Source organism: Arabidopsis thaliana, chromosome 2, assembly GCF_000001735.4.
Source record: "Arabidopsis thaliana chromosome 2, partial sequence".
Classification (NCBI taxonomy): Eukaryota; Viridiplantae; Streptophyta; class Magnoliopsida; order Brassicales; family Brassicaceae; genus Arabidopsis; species Arabidopsis thaliana.
The window spans coordinates 1530829-1549103 of NC_003071.7; the positions used below are offsets into that span (position 1 = coordinate 1530829).

At 35.6% G+C, this 18275-nt stretch overlaps 7 protein-coding genes and 1 pseudogene across 9 annotated transcripts; 5 read left to right on the forward strand and 3 right to left on the reverse strand.

Moving 5' to 3' along the window:
* Window positions 1-319: 319 nt before the first annotated feature.
* Window positions 320-2909, forward strand: AT2G04400 (Aldolase-type TIM barrel family protein). Its single transcript, NM_126473.4, has 10 exons — window positions 320-544; window positions 765-1028; window positions 1113-1289; window positions 1565-1639; window positions 1730-1774; window positions 1858-2022; window positions 2108-2186; window positions 2321-2403; window positions 2502-2570; window positions 2664-2909. The coding sequence occupies exons 1-10, from the start codon at window positions 380-382 to the stop codon at window positions 2748-2750; spliced, it is 1209 nt and encodes a 402-aa protein (NP_178521.1). The 5' UTR covers window positions 320-379; the 3' UTR covers window positions 2751-2909.
* On the reverse strand, window positions 2869-4290 carry AT2G04410 (RPM1-interacting protein 4 (RIN4) family protein). The gene is made up of 3 exons (NM_126474.2): window positions 4207-4290; window positions 3304-3486; window positions 2869-3216 (listed from the first exon to the last, which is right to left on the reverse strand). The coding sequence occupies exons 1-3, from the start codon at window positions 4210-4212 to the stop codon at window positions 3184-3186; spliced, it is 222 nt and encodes a 73-aa protein (NP_178522.2). The 5' UTR covers window positions 4213-4290; the 3' UTR covers window positions 2869-3183.
* A 370-nt stretch (window positions 4291-4660) lies between these two features.
* Window positions 4661-5422, forward strand: AT2G04420 (Polynucleotidyl transferase, ribonuclease H-like superfamily protein). Its single transcript, NM_126475.2, has one exon. It carries the CDS (start codon window positions 4733-4735, stop codon window positions 5396-5398), a length of 666 nt encoding a protein of 221 aa, NP_178523.1. The 5' UTR covers window positions 4661-4732; the 3' UTR covers window positions 5399-5422.
* A 724-nt stretch (window positions 5423-6146) lies between these two features.
* Window positions 6147-6676, reverse strand: LCR82 (low-molecular-weight cysteine-rich 82; the record flags this gene model as incomplete). The annotated part of the gene is made up of 2 exons (NM_001036242.1): window positions 6147-6373; window positions 6598-6676. 2 exons carry the CDS (start codon window positions 6674-6676, stop codon window positions 6147-6149), a joined length of 306 nt encoding a protein of 101 aa, NP_001031319.1.
* Window positions 6677-7643: 967 nt separating this feature from the next.
* NUDT5 (nudix hydrolase homolog 5) lies at window positions 7644-10547 on the forward strand. 2 transcript variants are annotated; one of them, NM_001335236.1, is made up of 9 exons: window positions 7644-8055; window positions 8163-8322; window positions 8537-8602; window positions 8690-8827; window positions 9144-9221; window positions 9505-9555; window positions 9658-9692; window positions 9777-9888; window positions 9978-10547. In NM_001335236.1, the coding sequence occupies exons 2-9, from the start codon at window positions 8173-8175 to the stop codon at window positions 10197-10199; spliced, it is 852 nt and encodes a 283-aa protein (NP_001324657.1). In that variant the 5' UTR covers window positions 7644-8055; window positions 8163-8172; the 3' UTR covers window positions 10200-10547. The 2 variants fall into 2 exon arrangements, with proteins under 2 accessions (NP_001324657.1, NP_178524.2); NM_126476.3 differs by lacking the exon at window positions 7644-8055 and having other exon boundaries at window positions 8073-8322; window positions 9978-10394.
* A 135-nt stretch (window positions 10548-10682) lies between these two features.
* On the forward strand, window positions 10683-11901 carry AT2G04440 (MutT/nudix family protein; the record flags this gene model as incomplete). The annotated part of the gene is made up of 5 exons (NM_126477.1): window positions 10683-10844; window positions 10946-11011; window positions 11116-11253; window positions 11428-11505; window positions 11686-11901. The coding sequence occupies exons 1-5, from the start codon at window positions 10695-10697 to the stop codon at window positions 11899-11901; spliced, it is 648 nt and encodes a 215-aa protein (NP_178525.1). The 5' UTR covers window positions 10683-10694.
* A 590-nt stretch (window positions 11902-12491) lies between these two features.
* NUDT6 (nudix hydrolase homolog 6) lies at window positions 12492-14707 on the forward strand. The gene is made up of 9 exons (NM_126478.4): window positions 12492-12806; window positions 12881-13025; window positions 13124-13189; window positions 13266-13406; window positions 13630-13707; window positions 13814-13864; window positions 13941-13975; window positions 14066-14177; window positions 14267-14707. Exons 2-9 carry the CDS (start codon window positions 12882-12884, stop codon window positions 14489-14491), a joined length of 852 nt encoding a protein of 283 aa, NP_178526.1. The 5' UTR covers window positions 12492-12806; window position 12881; the 3' UTR covers window positions 14492-14707.
* A 2002-nt stretch (window positions 14708-16709) lies between these two features.
* Window positions 16710-18171, reverse strand: AT2G04460 (annotated as a pseudogene; the record flags this gene model as incomplete). Its single annotated transcript has 1 exon — window positions 16710-18171.
* Window positions 18172-18275: the final 104 nt, after the last annotated feature.

An 18275-nucleotide genomic window follows, 5' to 3' on the forward strand; every position in this document is an offset into this window, starting at 1 on the left:
TGCATAAGGTACTATACAAGAAGTTTTGAAGGGAGAACTTTTGAAGGAATGAACTAAGGAATGAACTTTTGAAGGAATTTGAACTCTTCCTAACCAAAGTATAGAAGACTTCCTAACCAAAGTAGTGTAGTAAACGAAAAACAATCAAAATGTGACAAATCAAAGGTAAAGACTAGACCAGTCTCTGCTCAACTGTATTTTTCACCAACCATTGCAAAAAAAAATCGCCGTCTTACTATTAACCCACGTGTTAATCACACCAACTACCAAAAATATTCATAATCCAACTTCTATATAAACTTTTGTTTGACCATAAATTACAAAAACCATTTGAATTTTCTTTCTTCTTCAAAAGTTCGAAACTTTTTTTTTTCCGGCAATGGAGGGACTAGTTCCGGTACAGAGACTTCCAATTAAAGTGGCTTCACCTTCTCTGTATCGGTGTAACAATTCTGTCTCAATCAGACGTTCAATTTCAGGTTTTGCCATGGACAGGAAGATAAACTTTAGGGCTCCGTCGCAATTCTCGATCCGAGCTCAACAGGTGCGACCAAATTTTTCTCCTTTTTTGGATTCTATGAACACCCTCCATTAAAGTTCGAGTCTTTCGTTTGATTCTGTGTGATTTATGTTGTCCACGGTTGTTAGATTGAACTTTGTGATTGCCTTGAGTCTAAAACCCTATCTGGAACAAAATTGGGGGTTTCTGATTATAATGTTATCAATCTGTTGCTGAAAGTGTTTGCCTTTTTGTTTTGGATAAGTCGGATTTGAAGGAAAGCTTAGCTGTGTCTTCTTCATCAGTAGAGGATAAAGGAAATGTTCTTAGAATCAAGGAATGGGAAGTAGAGATGTATCAGGAGGAATTAGCTATTAGTCAAGGTATTAGGATAAGGAGAAAACCACCAAGTAAGGCTCCTTTGGGATACTCTGGACCATTTGAGTTGAGATTGCATAACAATGATGCTGATTCTCCTCGTAATATCTTGGAGGAGATCACATGGTACAAAGACGTAGAAGTTTCCCGGGTAAAGACTTTCTTTTTACAAGACTTTTCTTTTCAGAGCTTTGTGTGAGTTTTTCTTAATGGTGGTTGTCTTTTGGTTCTTCAGATGAAGGAGCTAAATCCGCTTGACGTGCTGAAGAAAGCTGTAGAGGATGCTCCTCCTACTAGGGATTTTGTTGGGGCTCTTAGGATGGCTCATAAAAGAACTGGCTTCCCTGGCTTGATAGCTGAGGTTAAGAAGGCTTCTCCAAGTAGAGGAATCTTAAAAGAGAATTTTGACCCGGTATGTTATACTGGTTTCTGTTTCTTTCCTTTATGACTTTAGATCGTGTTCTCGAATTGAGTTAGTGGACTCTGATTAAGCGAGTAAAGGTTGATTCTTCAATGGATAAAAGATTGGAACATTGAGCATTGTAGTCTTTGGCCTTGGGAAATAGATCAACATTTTTCTTTTTATTGTGAACAGTTTCCAATATGATTTGCTATTGTTCTTTTATCTAAACCCGCAAGGTGTTCATGATTCCTCTGGCTGTGATGTTAATGCTTATCGTCTTACAGGTCGAGATTGCTCAAGCTTATGAAAAAGGCGGAGCAGCATGCCTCAGCGTTTTGACAGACCAGAAGTATTTCCAGGTTCACTTGTGTATTCAGTTGCAGATATCTTACTCACATTTTCAACAAGTTTTTAACATTTGTAGTTCTTATCTTGATGTTGTTCAACAGGGAGGCTTTGAAAACTTGGAAGCAATAAGGAGCGCTGGTGTGAAGGTATTTTCTTAACAAATTCTGGTGCTTTTGGTGCGTTATTATCAAAACACTTTGTGTAATCCATGTTTTTCAAATTATTGCAGTGTCCACTATTATGCAAAGAGTTTGTTGTAGATCCATGGCAGATCTACTATGCTCGGACTAAAGGCGCAGATGCAGTACTGCTTATTGCTGCTGTATTGGCTGACCTAGAAATAACCTTCTTGCTTAAGATTTGCAAGAAGCTTAGCTTGGCTGCCCTTGTTGAGGTCTCTTTCAATTAGATGACAAATTATGCAAGTTGAAATTTAGTATTTTTTTGTTTCACTCTTAATATATTTGACTTTCAATTAGGTACATGATGAGAGAGAGATGGGTCGTGTACTTGGAATAGAAGGAATCGAGCTTGTTGGCATCAATAACCGAAGTCTTGGTAATATAGCTTTTGTATATATCGCTAGTTCTCATATCTCTGGTTCTAGAATGACTTCATGGGGATGTGAGTTTTGTTGTGGACAGTTTAGTTCAGTTGAGGAGTCTCACAAATCTTACATTTTTGTGTCACAGAAACATTTGAAGTGGACATCAGTAATACAAAGAAGCTTCTTGAAGGAGAGCATGGTAGACAAATCCGTGAGAGAGACATGATTGTAAGTACTTCCACTTTCCATTCTTCAACTGGTGTCTGTCATTTACTGGAATATAATCTTGAGTCCTGACCATGATGAATCTTGTTGTGTGGGTTAAGGTGGTTGGCGAATCTGGTCTGTTTACACCAGATGACATTGCCTATGTACAAGCAGCCGGAGTCAAAGCAGTAAGCTTTCACAACCATCAAAACCTCTGCAAACATTAATCAGATGAATGATTCGCTGTGATACTGATGTGTGAGCTTATTTTAATATTACAGGTTTTGGTTGGAGAATCCATTGTGAAGCAGAACGACCCTGAGAAAGGAATAGCTGGACTTTTTGGCAGGAACATTTCTCATACTTAGAGACCATATCATAATACATCTCCAAATACGTTTCCTAGTACATTTGTTTTGTATCTTGCTCTGTGAGTATTGAGGAAAGACTAGAAAGGTTTGTTGGTTCTGATGTTTAAGACATTTTCAAAAAACCATCGAATAAACTGAATCGAAATCGATTTACAGAAGTTTCCATGGAACCAAAATCAACAGAGAGATAGCAATATTTAAGTTGTCATTAACTCACAAGTGAAGAATACAACCCATCACACCAATACATAGAGAACGACATTGTTGTTATCTAGATACATTCAACCTTGCACAACAACCGGAGTCACTAAACACACCACTCGAAAATCCAAAAGTGACTGTCATGGCTTATCAGACAAGCTCCAGTCTTCTTGATGCAGTATGATTTTAGATATAGATAAAAGACCTTCCAAGGCAAACACCTCTCCACTTATTCTGCGCGTATACAGCAAAACCATTTTTTCTGCAAATCATGCAAGAAACAGTATAAGACATCCATAATATGATTAAAAGAAGAGGAAGAAGAAGAAGAAGAGATGCTGCGACTCACGGCGGGTTTCTCAAGAACTTCCCCATTTTTATTATATCCAGGTTCATCTTTCCCTGGTGAGTCAGATTTTCCACCTCCTTTCTTCTCGTTTCTAGCTTTGTTGAAGATAACAGTAAACCCCTCAGCTGATGAAGGGTCATTAACATCCCATTCGCCAAACTTCGGCAACGGGCGGCCCTTGTCCTAGACACAATCCAAACATTTCAATTCACCCGAGTGAGTTCTAAAAGATGATACTCAAGGTTGTCTTCTATGATTAAACTGTATCTATGTCCAACACAATAACTCGTAACAAAACATATACATGCAAAAGTTTCAGTAAAGCAAGAAGCTATATATGCAAAAGTATTGAAATCCAGAAGATGATATGCAAAGACAACAACTACACCATTCTTCTCATTAGCCCTATCCACTGTTCAAGATGTTACTAAGACTTTCTCTTTGTCTATTCACTAATTTAGAATTAGCCAATTACAAGAGCAGAGCCATTATGAAAGATTAAAAACCAACACTTTCTCAACACCAAAATCTTGAAACTAAAAGTATTGATTTTTCCAACAGTAACTGAAAATCTATACAAAACATATAAACTTTTGTAAGATCAAGACAAGGAAGCTCCATTTCCTACAAGCAAAAACCAAGTCAAAATATTTCACATACGAATAAATCCAAAAGAATAAAGGACCACAAAGAAAAAACGAGAGAAATGATCAATCTCGAAGCAAATCCAGGCGAACAACCAAAAGAAAAGAATCAAACTTTAACAATTCCACCAAAAATAAGAAACCACAGAAACATCAAAATCAAAAGATGTGAAACTAGAAACAGAAGAAACAGGAAATATCAAGATTCATAGATTGAACAAGATGGAGACAAAAAGAGAGGGAGGGAGAGAGATCGTACTGCCATGGATTAAGGAAGAGCTGAGATGCGTTGTGGTGGTGGTCGTCGTCTCCTTCCTCTGGTTTCCTCCTTTCAGCTTTTGTTTTATCTTTTTTGGTGAAATTTTGGGGATTAGGCGAAAATGTAGGAGCCATGATATTTTGGGCCTTAATGGGCCCGTTATGTCTTTTTTTTTTGCTATTTTGTTTTGAACGTTTCAACAGTGAAGTAAACCATTCTTTTATCTATAAACCTGGGGAAACATTTCTTATGGAAGATTTGTTCTGAGGCTTTAGCAACGGGAGATAATCTTCGTCGCAGACACATCAACAACCATTCTATATGTCGCAGATGCTGTCAGGATGAGGAAACGTCACAGCATTTATTTTTTGATTGTTTTTATGCTCAACAGGTTTGGCGCGCATCGGGCATTCCCCATCATATTCTAACAAGCGTTGGTGCATCGGTAGAGACAAAGTTGGAGATCATTCTATCAAGAATTTTGGCTAAAAATCAACCGCAACTATCTCAACTTGCACTTTGGATTATGTGGAGACTTTGGAGGAGTAGAAACCAGCTTGTTTTTCAGCACCAGAATTTATCTTGGCAAAGTACACTAAAGCGAGCAAAGGATGACGTACAAGAATGGGAGAATGCGCAAGAATATATCCAAAGTCTGAATCATTACACAGTAAGAGAAGGCTGCAACAATCGGGAATCGACACATCAGAAATGGGAACAACCACCAATGGGATGGATTAAATGCAACTATGATGGCTCTTTCAATTACCGCACACAACAAACAAACTCAGGATGGCTAATCAGAGACGACAAAGGATTCTATAAAGGAGCAGCACAAGCAGTTGGAGGAACAATGAATAATGCTTTGGAAAGTGAACTCCAAGCTTTGGTCATGGCCATGCAGCATACTTGGAGTCAAGGGTACCGTAAAGTCATCTTTGAAGGTGATAGCAAACAGGTGGAAGAACTACTGAACAGAAAACAAATGCATTTTGGAGCTTTTAATTGGATACGTGAAGCTTGGTCATGGAGCAAACGTTTTGAAGAAGTTATTTTCAGTTGGACGCCGAGAACGAACAACCAACCGGCTGATATGCTTGCAAAATCTCATCTGCCACAAGACACTTCCTTTATTTATCATTACTTTGTACCAAATTTTATCACAAACGCCCTACACTGTAATCACTATTAATCATATCAATTGAAAGAAATTGTTAAAAAAAAAAAACCTGGGGAAATAAACCAAACCGAACTTACGGAACCGAAACCGAAGAATTAAACCGAATCGAACCGAACCGAAAATTTGAAATAACCGAATGGATAGTAAATTCTATAACCGAAAGAACCGAAACCGAATCGGTACCAAATTGAATTATTTCGGGTAATCAAAAATATCGGAAATATAATTATATTTTTAAAATATTAGTTATTTTTATACTAAATAATTAAAATACTTGAAAATATATATAAAATAATAAAAATACTTAAAAATAACTGAAATATCGAAAAATATACAAAGCAAAATAATCGAATGGATACTAAATATTTAAACCGAAAGAACCGGAACCGAACCAACATTTCAAAATAACCGAATGGATTAAACATTAGAACCAAAAGAATCGATAACCTAATAGAAACCAAAACCGAATGAATAACCTAACGCCCATAACTACTTATATCTCTCTCTCGTCTCGCCGTTTTTTTCCCAAAATCGGTTATTTTTGTTTTCTTTTATCCCAAATTCGAAATAACGGTTAACCGAAATAACCAATCGGTTCAGTGCGAAGAATAAATCTGAGAATGTTTGGCACAAAAGAGAAGACTTTTGATCTGTGGAGATTGCAGTGAGAATAAGTAATGATAATGGATATAAAATTTGATTAGTGTAGAACTTGGATGAGATATTGTCGATCATAATATTTGAATATATATTTTTGAATTCATATATTGAGAATACATATGCCATGAAATATTATATAGTGAGGACTAGAAATAGGAGAACTATCTTGATGAGAACTAGCCAGGAGGCCTAGACAACAACACTCAACTCCACCATCCCAACTTTTCAGACATTTCCCTTCTTCATATCCTTCATGTAAGCATGTTGCATTGCATTCTGGTGTGCTATAACATTTCATCTCACACTGTTTGATTCCTCTGAATTGCCCTATTTGATTCATATATCAACAGTAAAAAAATAGTCAATAGAACATTTAAAGATTTTTATTGCCCCCACATAATTTTTTTTCTTCTTCTTTGCATCTACTATTTACTATTTAGACTCAAGTGGATTTCCACCAAAAAAAAGACTCAAGTGGCAAAACTATCATTTTCTTAAGATAATCTATGAAAAAAATGAGATAATTACTTATAAACAGATAAATTTTTTACCTGAAATCATGGGAATATAGATGAAAGTCAACATCATCAATGAAAGTATTATAAGAGATGACATTTTTGTGATGGCCATTAGATGTTTCTTGAGAATACACCAAGTTTTTTTTATCGGAAAATATAGTTAGATTCAAAAGAAAGAAAAACCTAGAAAAAGTAATCAAAATCAGTGTTAAGAATCCGTAATAAGAGGACATCTCTTGTCTTCTTTAAAAAAAATATTCAACATTTTTTTATGAAGTTTAATATTATATTTAGGATTTACCTTTCTTTTTGGTCAAAATATTGATGATTTACCTTTTGGTTTTATAATATTTCTATTATTCATTTTAATGGTTTTGACTAGAATTGAATAAATTAACATCATATGAACCATTCAAACTCACTTTAATAGATCTTCCATAACATGAAAGAATTTATCAATAATCTTCCATGATATATTTTTTTAATATATCTTCCATATTAATATATTATATAGTAAATAATATTTAGCAAATATTTTATTTAATAGTTTTTTACATGATAATTTTAGTCATATGGTTTCATCATCTAGTTGCGTTCCCCCTTTGGTATTATGTTTTTTTTTTTAAAGTAGAATTCCGCAAATACCGATTTTATGATACCGCTGTTTTTGGTCTATTTAAAAAAAAAATACAAAATAAGATATCTTAAAAATGGTGTTTGTCAAATAAAACATTGTTTATACCGCATTTATAAACAGTCTTAAAAAGTTTTTTAATTAAAGTGTTAATAAAGTATCATAGATTTTTGAACAACTTTTCCCTTTATAATATTTTTGAAATATGATATCAAAAAAATGCTGTTTGTCAAATATAATTTTGTTTTGTTTCATTAAGTATAATCATATGTCAGTTTGGTACAAAACCAAATCAAATTGGAGACAAAAGACCGAAACAATTTCGGTTCTAACAAAAACCAGATTTGAATTTTGGTACACAACCAAATCAAATGGAAACAAAATACTTGGTATAAAACCAGAATTTTGGTTTGGTATAAAAATTGGAAACAATAGACCGAAACAATTTCGGTTCTAATAAAAAACCAGAATCGAGATCACTGCAAACCGAACCAATGTAATCCTCTTCGGTTCCAATTTTTAAAGTCACCGTGCTTTTTCGTCATTGTCTGAGAGGAAGAACTGTTCCGTTGACGGAGCTTGATGGCCCAACCACCGAATCGTCATTTCTCAATAGAAAAACCCTTTCTTTGTGATTGCTTCGTTCCACGAAATTGTAAGCCAAAGGAACATTCATCGATCCATAATCAATATGCACTTGCTTCTAACCTCGTTGACTTCTTCTTCTTCAACCTTTTTGTTACTCGATTACCAATTCATTGCCTGGAAATTCTTGAATCCTATCAAAGTCTTCTCCTTTGATTTGTATAATAAACCTAAAGTGTCTCACAGATACGATAACTCAGTTTCCTCTTAAGGTCTTTCTTCTCTCTTACTAACATTTACTTTTGGGTTCTGTTTTGATTGATTGAAGCGACATGGGTTTGACAAAAAACTTTGCTTTTCTTGTGTTTTGTTGTCAAAGATACTGTAGCATGGACGGTGAAGCTTTTGAAATCTCATTACTTGATGGAGAAGAAGACAGATTTGGAGGTACTGTGGTGAACTTGATGGAAGTGGAATCCATGACTATTGGTGATTTTGATTCAAAGCTTGATGTTTCACTTAAGGCTTGGAAGGATCAGGTATTAAAAAGATTCAATCTTTCCAAATTTCTTTAAAATGGTCGTCTTTGAATCATTGCTGCTAATCTCAAACAGTTTTTAAGATATAGACCTCTGGATTTAAACATTGTGATAGTGTCTTTTTGTTTCTGTCAAAATGTTATTGGTTTTTTTTGTTTTGCTTCATTGACATGAATTTCTATTGCTAATGACTGACTTTGGCCTTTTGGGATAGGGGAAGAAGGGGATTTGGATAAAGCTGCCTAGTGAGCTATCTAGTCTTGTTGATACTGCAATTAAGGTTAGAAGATGTTATGGATAGAATTTTTGTTTAGGATTGATTCTTGTTCAGCTTTGGTGATCAAATTATGTTTGGTGATTTTGTTAGAAAGGGTTTACATACCACCATGCCGAGAATGAGTATGTGATGCTTACATTTTGGCTTCCAGAGCCACCTAGCACTCTTCCTTGCAATGCTTCTCATCGTATTGGGATCGGTGCTTTTGTCCTAAACAAGAACGGAGAGGTAACAAGACAATTCTTATGTATTTCAAGTCCATCACTTTGAATGTAAATGGTCTGAAAGAGAGTCAAATTGTTAAAAATAGAGAGAATAGAAAACATTTTAGGCTTGAGATATATCAGTAGAGTCAATTAGGTAAACATTTTTGGCTTTAGATATCAATAGTAACTGGACAAATATTCTGTTTAGTGTATAGGTCTGCATTTTCTCTACATGAACATGATGTGTATTTATTGCCGACTCTAGTTTTGGTCTCTGGTACAACAAGAGCTGAAACTTACATTTGATTGAACATTAATGAATTTTTTTCCATTTCTAGATGCTTGTGGTTCAGGAGAATAGTGGATATTTCAAAGATAAAAATGTCTGGAAGGTGCCTACCGGTACTATTAAAGAGGTAAGTTTATTGGATCTTGGCACATCTTTTTATGTGTGTGTGTAATTTTATCGATTAGGTCACTACTTTGGTAAAATACAAGTTAATGAATGCTAAACTTCATAGAGGTGTGGCTCCTTGAGCATGTAAACTTGATATAGAGATATTGTCACACATTGATTCCAATGATAAGGCTTGATGGTATCAACCACAAGTTATTAGCACTGTACAAGAGTCATTGATTTGGGTATGTTTTTGCACTTACCTTTGATATCTTGGCCAACTGAATATATCAAATCCACAGGGTGAGAGTATCTGGGCTGGAGCAGTTAGGGAAGTGAAAGAAGAAACTGATGTACGTATCCGTCTTCAAACCCTGACAAACATATATATCTCTTGGGTTTTATATTGATACTGTAATCTAAACTCCGTGTTTTCCTTTTGTCTTTTGCTTCAGATTGATGCAGAGTTTGTAGAAGTCTTGTCTTTCATGTAACAAAACATCTCTTCATCCTTTCTTTATAAGTTATCCATTGATCGATTTCATCTTGACATCGTATTGTTGGTGTCTCGCAGGGAAAGTCACCAAGCAGTGTGGCAAAGAAAAACGGATATATTTTTCGTCTGCGAGTTGGAAGCAAGAACTTTTGAAATCCAGAAACAAGATTCTGAGATCCATGCTGCTAAGGTAAAACATGTTACATATCTTGTGATGAATCTCAATTAGTTTACTGAAGATCTTTTAACAGCCTAGCTCTCTTGTTGTGGGTTTCTCAGTGGATGCCGGTTGAGGAATACGTAAACCAACCCTATCACAACAAGGAGGGGAACGAGATGTTCAAGTTAATAGCTAACATCTGCTTAAAAAGGTCGCGGGAGAAGTACACGGGCTTCGTTCTTACTACGAATTCAGCCAAAAAGAGCCTTTACTGCAGCGTCGATCACGCCAACCTCCTGAAGGAAACAGCTGACCAAGCCTCCACCTCTCTCTCTGACTAGTCGGAAAGTGTTTCTGCTTCTTTGTTTCACGTCTTGTGTATTCAATTAAAGTTCACCAGTCTTGTGTGTCCAAAGACTGGAGACTTGCCATTAGTAATTCACCATGGTTTCCTTCTAAATAAAATGTACTGAAGAAGAAACATTTGCTTGCGAACGGCTTTTGAGAAAGGCTTTGTTTTGGTTGATTTAATTCTGTTTTAGTTCTCTCTAGTGACATTTATGACGATTTTTTTCCTTTGATACTTCATAGTTTATTCTCACTTTCTCAGCTGTATTGAAGACTAAAGAGAAATCTCTAAACCATTGATTGTTGTTTACTAAAGAAAGAAGAAAATGGTTTATGGAAAACTATCTAGACTTTCTTTGTTTACGTTTTCTTTGTGAGACTCTCAAAATCTCAATCCAAGAAATTCATAGTTGTTCTCTTTGGGATTTGGTTTTCTTGTTCTTGTCTTTTAAGTTGTGATAAAGAGAGTTTTCCTTAGATACTGCAGCATGGACAGTGAAGCACAACAGATCTCTTTACTTATTGGAAAAGAAGATAGATACGGCCGTGTTGAAGTAAACCTGATGGAAGTTGAACCCATGAATGCTGAAGATTTTAATGCAAAGCTTGACGTTTCATTTAAGGCATGGAAGGATCAGGTATTAAAGATTTAATCCTTTGCAATGTTCCTTTGATATGGTTTTCTTTGAACATGAGTTTCTAGTGTCAGTGAATGACTTTTGTGGACATGGACTTCCAGGGGAAAAAAGGAATTTGGATAAAGCTTCCTTGTGAGCTTTCGAGTCTTGTTGACATTGCAATGAAGGTAATTAAGAAGATGTTATGTTTGTGATTTGGTAGTTTTGTTTTTTGATTGATTCTTGTTCAGCTTTAGTGATCGAATCGGATTCTATTTTGGTGATTTTACAGAAAGGGTTTACGTACCACCATGCCGAGAATGAATATGCGGTGCTTAGTTCTTGGATCTCCGACTTGCCTAACACTATTCCTGCCAATGCTTCTCATCGTATTGGCATCGGTGCTCTTGTCCTAAACAAGAACAGAGAGGTAACAATACATTACTACTACTTCATATTTCTCCTGGCTTAGCTGTTTGGTGTATCAGTATTGATTTTCACTACGTTATGTTTATATATTGCTGAGTCTTGCTTTATTCTCTGGTACAACAAGACCTGAACCATACGTTAGATTGAACCTTGATGAACAAATTTCCATTTGCAGGTGCTTGCTGTTCAGGAGATCGATGGTGTTTTCAAAGATACCGGACTGTGGAAGCTTCCTACCGGTGTTATTCAAGAGGTAAGTTTGATGTGATCTTGGCATATTTTTGAGTTTGGTATAGAGATATAGTCACACATTGATCTTATTTTACAAATCCAAGGAGGGTTTTAGTTACTGCAGATCTTTTAACACTCAATTGTTGTCGGTTTTCTCAGTGGATGCCGATTGAGGTATACATAAACCAACCTTTTATTCCAGAACAGAGAGAACTTCAGGTACATGGCTAACATCTGCTTGAAGAGGTCTCAAGAGAAGGAGTACTTAGGTTTCTCCAATGTCCTTACCAAGAATTCAACTGGTAAGGAGAGCTATCTTTACTGCAGCACCGACCACGCGTACTTTCTCAAAGGAAAGCCTGATCATAGTTCTACTTCACTCTTCACAACTCTTTTGAGAAAGTGTTTCTCTATTTAACCTAACCCTCTTTCTCCTTTTCTCCTGTAACCTAACTTGTTGTATAAGACTCTTAATTATTTTGTTTTTAAATTTTTCTTTGGTCTGATATATATATATATTTTTTTTAAACCCTACAGTAACGAATTGATTGGTATATTTTAGAGTACAGAAAAAAATACATTTTTGACAGAAAACCAAACCAGTGGAAAACTAAACCTGATTAGACCGGAAAATTTCGGTCTTAATTTGGTTCTTAAACAGTCTTAGCAAAATCGAACCAATGTCTTCAAGATTGTGAAAATGCTGTGCTATACGACATTCGATCATTCCTTGATAGAGCCTCTACTATATGATATACAACATTGGATGTCCAAGCTTCCCTTCACGTCTCTAGACTTGTTCTAGAGGCGAGTCTATTTCCGATAACTTAATAAAATGGTAATTCAAAGACTACAACTACACTAATGTTTTGGTACATTAAATCATTTCTTCATATTATGGAAAAAATACATTTTGACAGAAAACCAGACTAGACCGAAAACATTTCGGTTTGACTTTAGCAAAATCGAACCAATGTCTTCAAGATTGTGAAAATGCAAGCAAGACCCAAATGTGCCTCTTTGGTTCCAAAGTCGCTCTGTAACTTAAGAGAGAGTGACTGTTCCGTTGACAGAGCAAAATGGCCCAAACCTATTGAAAACCCCAAAACCCTTAGTTTGGAATCTCATCTCATTTTGCTTCTGTTCTTTTCCATGTAATTTCAACAAAGTTTGAAACTTTGTTTCTATAGCAACTCAATTACATGGAAATTCTTAAAAGTCTACTCTTTAAGTCGCCCTCTTGGCTGAAACTCTTAGCTTCTTGTTATAAAACCTGAAGTTCGAAATCATTCCAATACCACAAATAACTCAACTTTCTTCAAGGTATGTCTCCTCTTACTCACATTTGATTTTGGGAACTTGGGTTTTCTTAGAATATGGATTGGTTCTTTTTGTAGCATGGACAATGAAGATCAGGAGTCCCTTTTACTTCAAGGGGTTCCAGATAATTATGGAGGTGTTAAGGTGAACTTGACAGAACCAATGACTATTGAGGATTTTGTCCCAAAGCTGAGAGCTTCACTTGTGTATTGGAGCAATCAGGTATTTCATTAATAGACCACTTCAGATTTGAGACTTAGAGAGACTCTTTAGAAGACACTTGTAGTCTAGTGGCAATGAGTTGAGACATGTATTTGCAGGGGACGAAGGGGATATGGTTAAAGCTTGCCGATGGGCTTGACAATCTTATTGCACCTGCAAAAGCAGTAAGTAAGATGTTTATGTTTGTAACTATGGTTTTGGATTGGTTCTTGTTCAGCAATTTAGTTGGTAATTTGACAGGAAGGGTTTGTGTGCCACCATGCCGAGAGGGAATACACCATGCTTACATCTTGGATCGCTGATGTTCCTAGTACTCTTCCTGCCAATGCGTCTCATCGTATTGGAGTTGGTGCCTTTGTCCTAAACAAGAAGACCAAAGAGGTAACAACTCTTTACCGTCTTCTTTTCTTGGTCCATCTCTTTCAATCCCAATGGCTTGATAAAGAGTCAAAATCACTAGAAAAAGTGTAAGCATTTCTGGTGGAATGTAGCCAGTGACTGGACTAGAGAGGCCATTAAGGTCTTCTGTTTGTTCATTGCCTAGTAAGTATTTTGACCTCTGGAATGATGAGAACAGAACTTAACGAGATATTTCCATGTGAAGGTGCTTGTGGTCCAGGAGATTGATGGTCATTTCAAAGGTACAGGAGTGTGGAAACTGCCTACCGGTGTTGTTAAAGAGGTGAGCTTATGGGATTTTGGCACCTTGTTAAAAAACCTCTCGTTGTTTTGCTTATGATTTTGCACTTCCCTCTGATATCATACCTAAGCCAAGTGACATTTCACAGGGTGAGAATATTTGGGAAGGAGCACTTAGGGAAGTGGAAGAAGAAACTGGTGTACGTATCCAGTTTTTGGGTTTTCTATTGATGTAGTGTAATCTAATTCATGTTTTCTTATGGTCTTTTGCTTCAGATTAAGACAAAATTTGTAGAAGTCCTGGCTTTCAGGTAACAAGATTATCTTCATGCCATCTTTATTAAGTATCCATGAGTTCTTGATCTGTTTAACCTTGACTGCATTTTAATGTCCTCTCGCAGGGAAAGCCACCAAGCATTCTTGGAAATAAAAACGGATATATTTTTCCTCTGTGAGTTAGAACCAACCACTTTTGAAATCAAGAAACAAGACTCTGAGATCTTAGCTGCTAAGGTAAAACGTCTTGTATTGTATATCTTTTGATGAACCTGAACCAAGGATGGTTTTTTAACTGCTTAGATCTCTTGTTGTGGCTTTCTCAGTGGATGCCAATTGAAGAATACGTAAACCAACCCTGGAACCAGAAGAAAGAACTGTTTAGGTTCATGGCGAACATCTGCTTGAAGAGATTGCAGGAGATGGAATACATGGGTTTCTCCAAAGTCCTTACTACGACTTCATCTGGGAAAGAGAGCTATCTTTACTGCAACACCGATCACGCCAACCTCCTCAACGCAACGCGTGGCCTAGCCTCCACCTCTGGTTGAAAAACCCTTCTTCAGAACGTGTTTATGTTTCGTTGTTTCATGTCCATTGTTCAATAAAAGCACCAGTCTCGTGTGTACAACGATTGGAGACTTCTTTATGTAATTTACCATCATTTCCTCACTACAACTTCATATATAATATATTTCTTTGGCTACCAAAAAGAGGTATCCTTTTTATTCTAGTTTCAATAAGAGTGTGAACCCATAGATGCTGAGACATTTGCCAAAACTCTGAGTGATTCACTTAAGGCATGGAAGGATCAGGTATTAACAGAACACCTTAGATTCAAAGCCTTCCAATGTTTCTTTAATGTGGTCGTGTTTGAATGTCAAGTTTGATCCTAAATGAGAATCTCAAGCTAGCTGTTCTGGAGTCAAAGGTTATTGGTTTTGGTTTTCTCCATTGGTTTCTAATTCCAGTGACTGACTTTGGGACATGGATTTGCAGGGAAAAAGGGGAATTCGGATAAAGCTTCCTCTCAAGCTTTCAAATCTTGTTGACACTGTAATGGCCGTTTTATACCTCAACAAAAAGTTGACTTCTAATTTAACCTATAAGTTATCGTTGACCCGGCCAAATCGACTCATTGTTAACAATTCTTAACAGCTCTCCTAACAGCGTAACTAACAACTGTTTTCGTCCTTAAACCAACGATAACGGCTGTTAGGCCATGTTTTGTAACGGCTGTTAGGAGCGTGGTATCTTAGCCAAAAACGTAAACCTGTGATTTTCCCGCCAAAAACGTAAATCCGTGATTTTTCCGCCAAAAACGTAAACACCGTAATTTTCCGGCCAAAAACGTAAATCCGTGATTTTCCTGCCAAAAATGTAAATCCGTGATTTTCCCGCCAAAAACGTAAACCCGAGATTTTCCCGCCAAAAACATAAACCCTTAATTTTCCCGCCAAAAAACGTAAACCCGTGATTTTCCCGCCAAAAACGTAAATCCGTAAAAAGTGGAATCCGTAAATATCCTAAGTTTGATGATAATGAATTAATAATGATAATTATTTATTATTTTTTATAATAATTAATTAAATTATTACTTAAATGGGTTAACCCATTTAACAATTTAATCCATCAAATTAAATGAGTTATGGATTGACACAACCCATTTTGTTAAATGGGTTGTGTCAATCCATAACTCATTTAACCCTAAACTTATTTGATTATGAGTTGAGTTGAGTTGGGTTACCCATTTTGACATCCCTACTCGCGGTATACCCGAGCTAATTAATTTATAACTAAATTTAAGTTGTAATTGTTTTATTAATATTTTTTTGTTTGTTTTTAATTGTATTTTTATTGTTAATTATAGAATTTCACCCACTGTATACCGTCTCATATTAATATCGATCAAATTCCGTCTTACCGTCTAACCACGTTCTGTATAATTATATAATTTTTTGTTTTCCTTTTTAAAATTATATAATTGTATTGTGACTATTAATTTTAGGATTTCACCCGTGTTATACACCTTGTATTAATATCGATCAAAATTCGTGTTATCAAGTAACATGTCGCGTAATTTTGTCTTTTGTTTTCTTTGTGAGCAGACAAAATCTTTTTAACTTAATTATAATTGGCTAGAATTAAACAACGGAATAAATATAATCAAAATCGTAAGCATTATAATAGGAAACAACTTGATTGTCAAATATTTGTTTGTTATAACCGTAGATACGATTGATATTTTCTTAAACTGATTTATTAAATGTTAGTTTTGTTTAGCTTTGTTGTAGGAGTAAAGGCAATAATAGAAACGTCCTACTAATTCAATTTCGGGTCAAAAATTGAAAATAAAAATCGAGCTAATAGATGGTTAGCGTAGATGGTTATCATAACACATCTCATTTAACTTGTCTTATATAGGACTAAGATATTTTGTGTGTGTTTTTAGACCAACCCGGAAGAATATATAATTGTACTAAGATATTTTGTGTGTATAACCCTTTTTCCATGACATGACCTGTGATTATGTTCATTTTTTGGTCATATGTGTTTTTTTAAAAACTTATTGGCCACTAAATATTTACATCACATATTTTTGCTTTCGTAAATATAAGAGCATGAACATGGGTGATATTTATATAGTATCATAAAGAATTTTTTAATATTATTTATAATATTTGTTTATTGTTTGAGATTTTTTATGATATTCTTAATAAATACGTTTGTATTGGTGAGACCGGATTAAATATCATTAAAAAAAAAAAATTGCAAAATCAAAAATTCATATATCAAAACAATTATAAAAGACAATATTACAATTAAAAAACATAGAATATACTAAACAAAATAAAAGGGATGCTCTTCACAGGAGGAGGTGAACAGATCGAGTTGGAAGATACGTTGAAGAGCCTCCACCTATTCCATAATTTGTTTGGAGTCCACCATCTTGAAATTCAGAAACTTCGTAGTTGAGAATCTTTGCCGTCCAGACTCATCAGTCTTGTACTTGTTCTCTAAAGCCAACCATAGTGTTTTGGAAGACTTGGATTTGTTGTAGAGGCCAAACCGATCGTGGACCAAGCGGTTCAGGATCAGACCTTTGCAACAATAGTCACCTTGAGCCCAAGTATTCATACTTCCAACCGCATACACATTTGTGGTACCTTGCGGAACTGTTGGTGGATCCTCTGTGAGATACCTTTCCATGTTTATGCTGACCAAATAGTAGTGCATCTTGTCTTGCCACGTTTTGAACCCGGCTTTGCCATCAAACAAGTATAGCATCATCCCTTGGGAAGCAGAGGGTGGTATGGCAGTGTGGGTTGAACCATTACTGAACAGATTTTGGCGCATGTTTTCCATACCAGAATCGTCGATCTGTGTCTTTTCAAGTTCTTTCGCAAGATGCAAAGCTATCTCATCTGGAGTCTCAAGAACTGTGGGGGTGTCAACGACCTCGCTGTTGGTGTTGATCCCAGTCCTTTTGTTCACGGAAAAACTGATCTAATTAGTATATTAACCAAAAAATTCAGGTAACTAAATTACACCGAATTAGTTTTGCAAACTAGCTTAAGAAGCGTTTGCAGAAACTTGTTTCACGTTTCACAAACTCACTCAACTATGAGCGTTCGTGGAAACTAGAGATGTTTGTATAAGACACTGTCCACAACAATCGCTACGTAGCATTTGCAAATCAGTTAGAAAGAGGAGAAAGAAAGAAGTAAAAACGTTCTTCGATACACCTTCCGCGTAAGCACCCAAAGATAATAGCAAAACTATTTTTAGAAGATTTAGAATTTTTTTTAAAATAAATTCAAAAAATTCTCAATCCGTCTAGAGCAATAAGCTAAAAACTGACTTTTTATTGAATTGAGATTGTAAGAGCTCAAAAACCGAATTGAGAAACAAGTACAAATTTATTTGAAACAACGATAACAATAATAAATTAGAACAACAGTAAATAAAGACAAAAAGTAAAACACGGAGAAAAGATATGATATATTTTTCTTTAATTCAATAAATCGACCGTAACTGCTTTTTGGATAATCACGATTTATGAATGTCAGGATACATCCGATCACAAACTAATACCCGAGCACACGAGTATTAGACTCAAGCAAACTTGATCTACGATATAATCTCGAAACTACTAAACTAAGAACTTACTTTTAAGAAGCAAGAGAGAGCATAGACTTTAGAACTTAGAGTGTTTTGTGTTTCCGATCTTGAAAAATAATGAGAGGCTATGTTTCTTTATATAGTAGAGGGAGATAGGATTTTTAGAGAATATTCTCAGGATATGGCATATTTTTAGAATATGGCATATTTCGA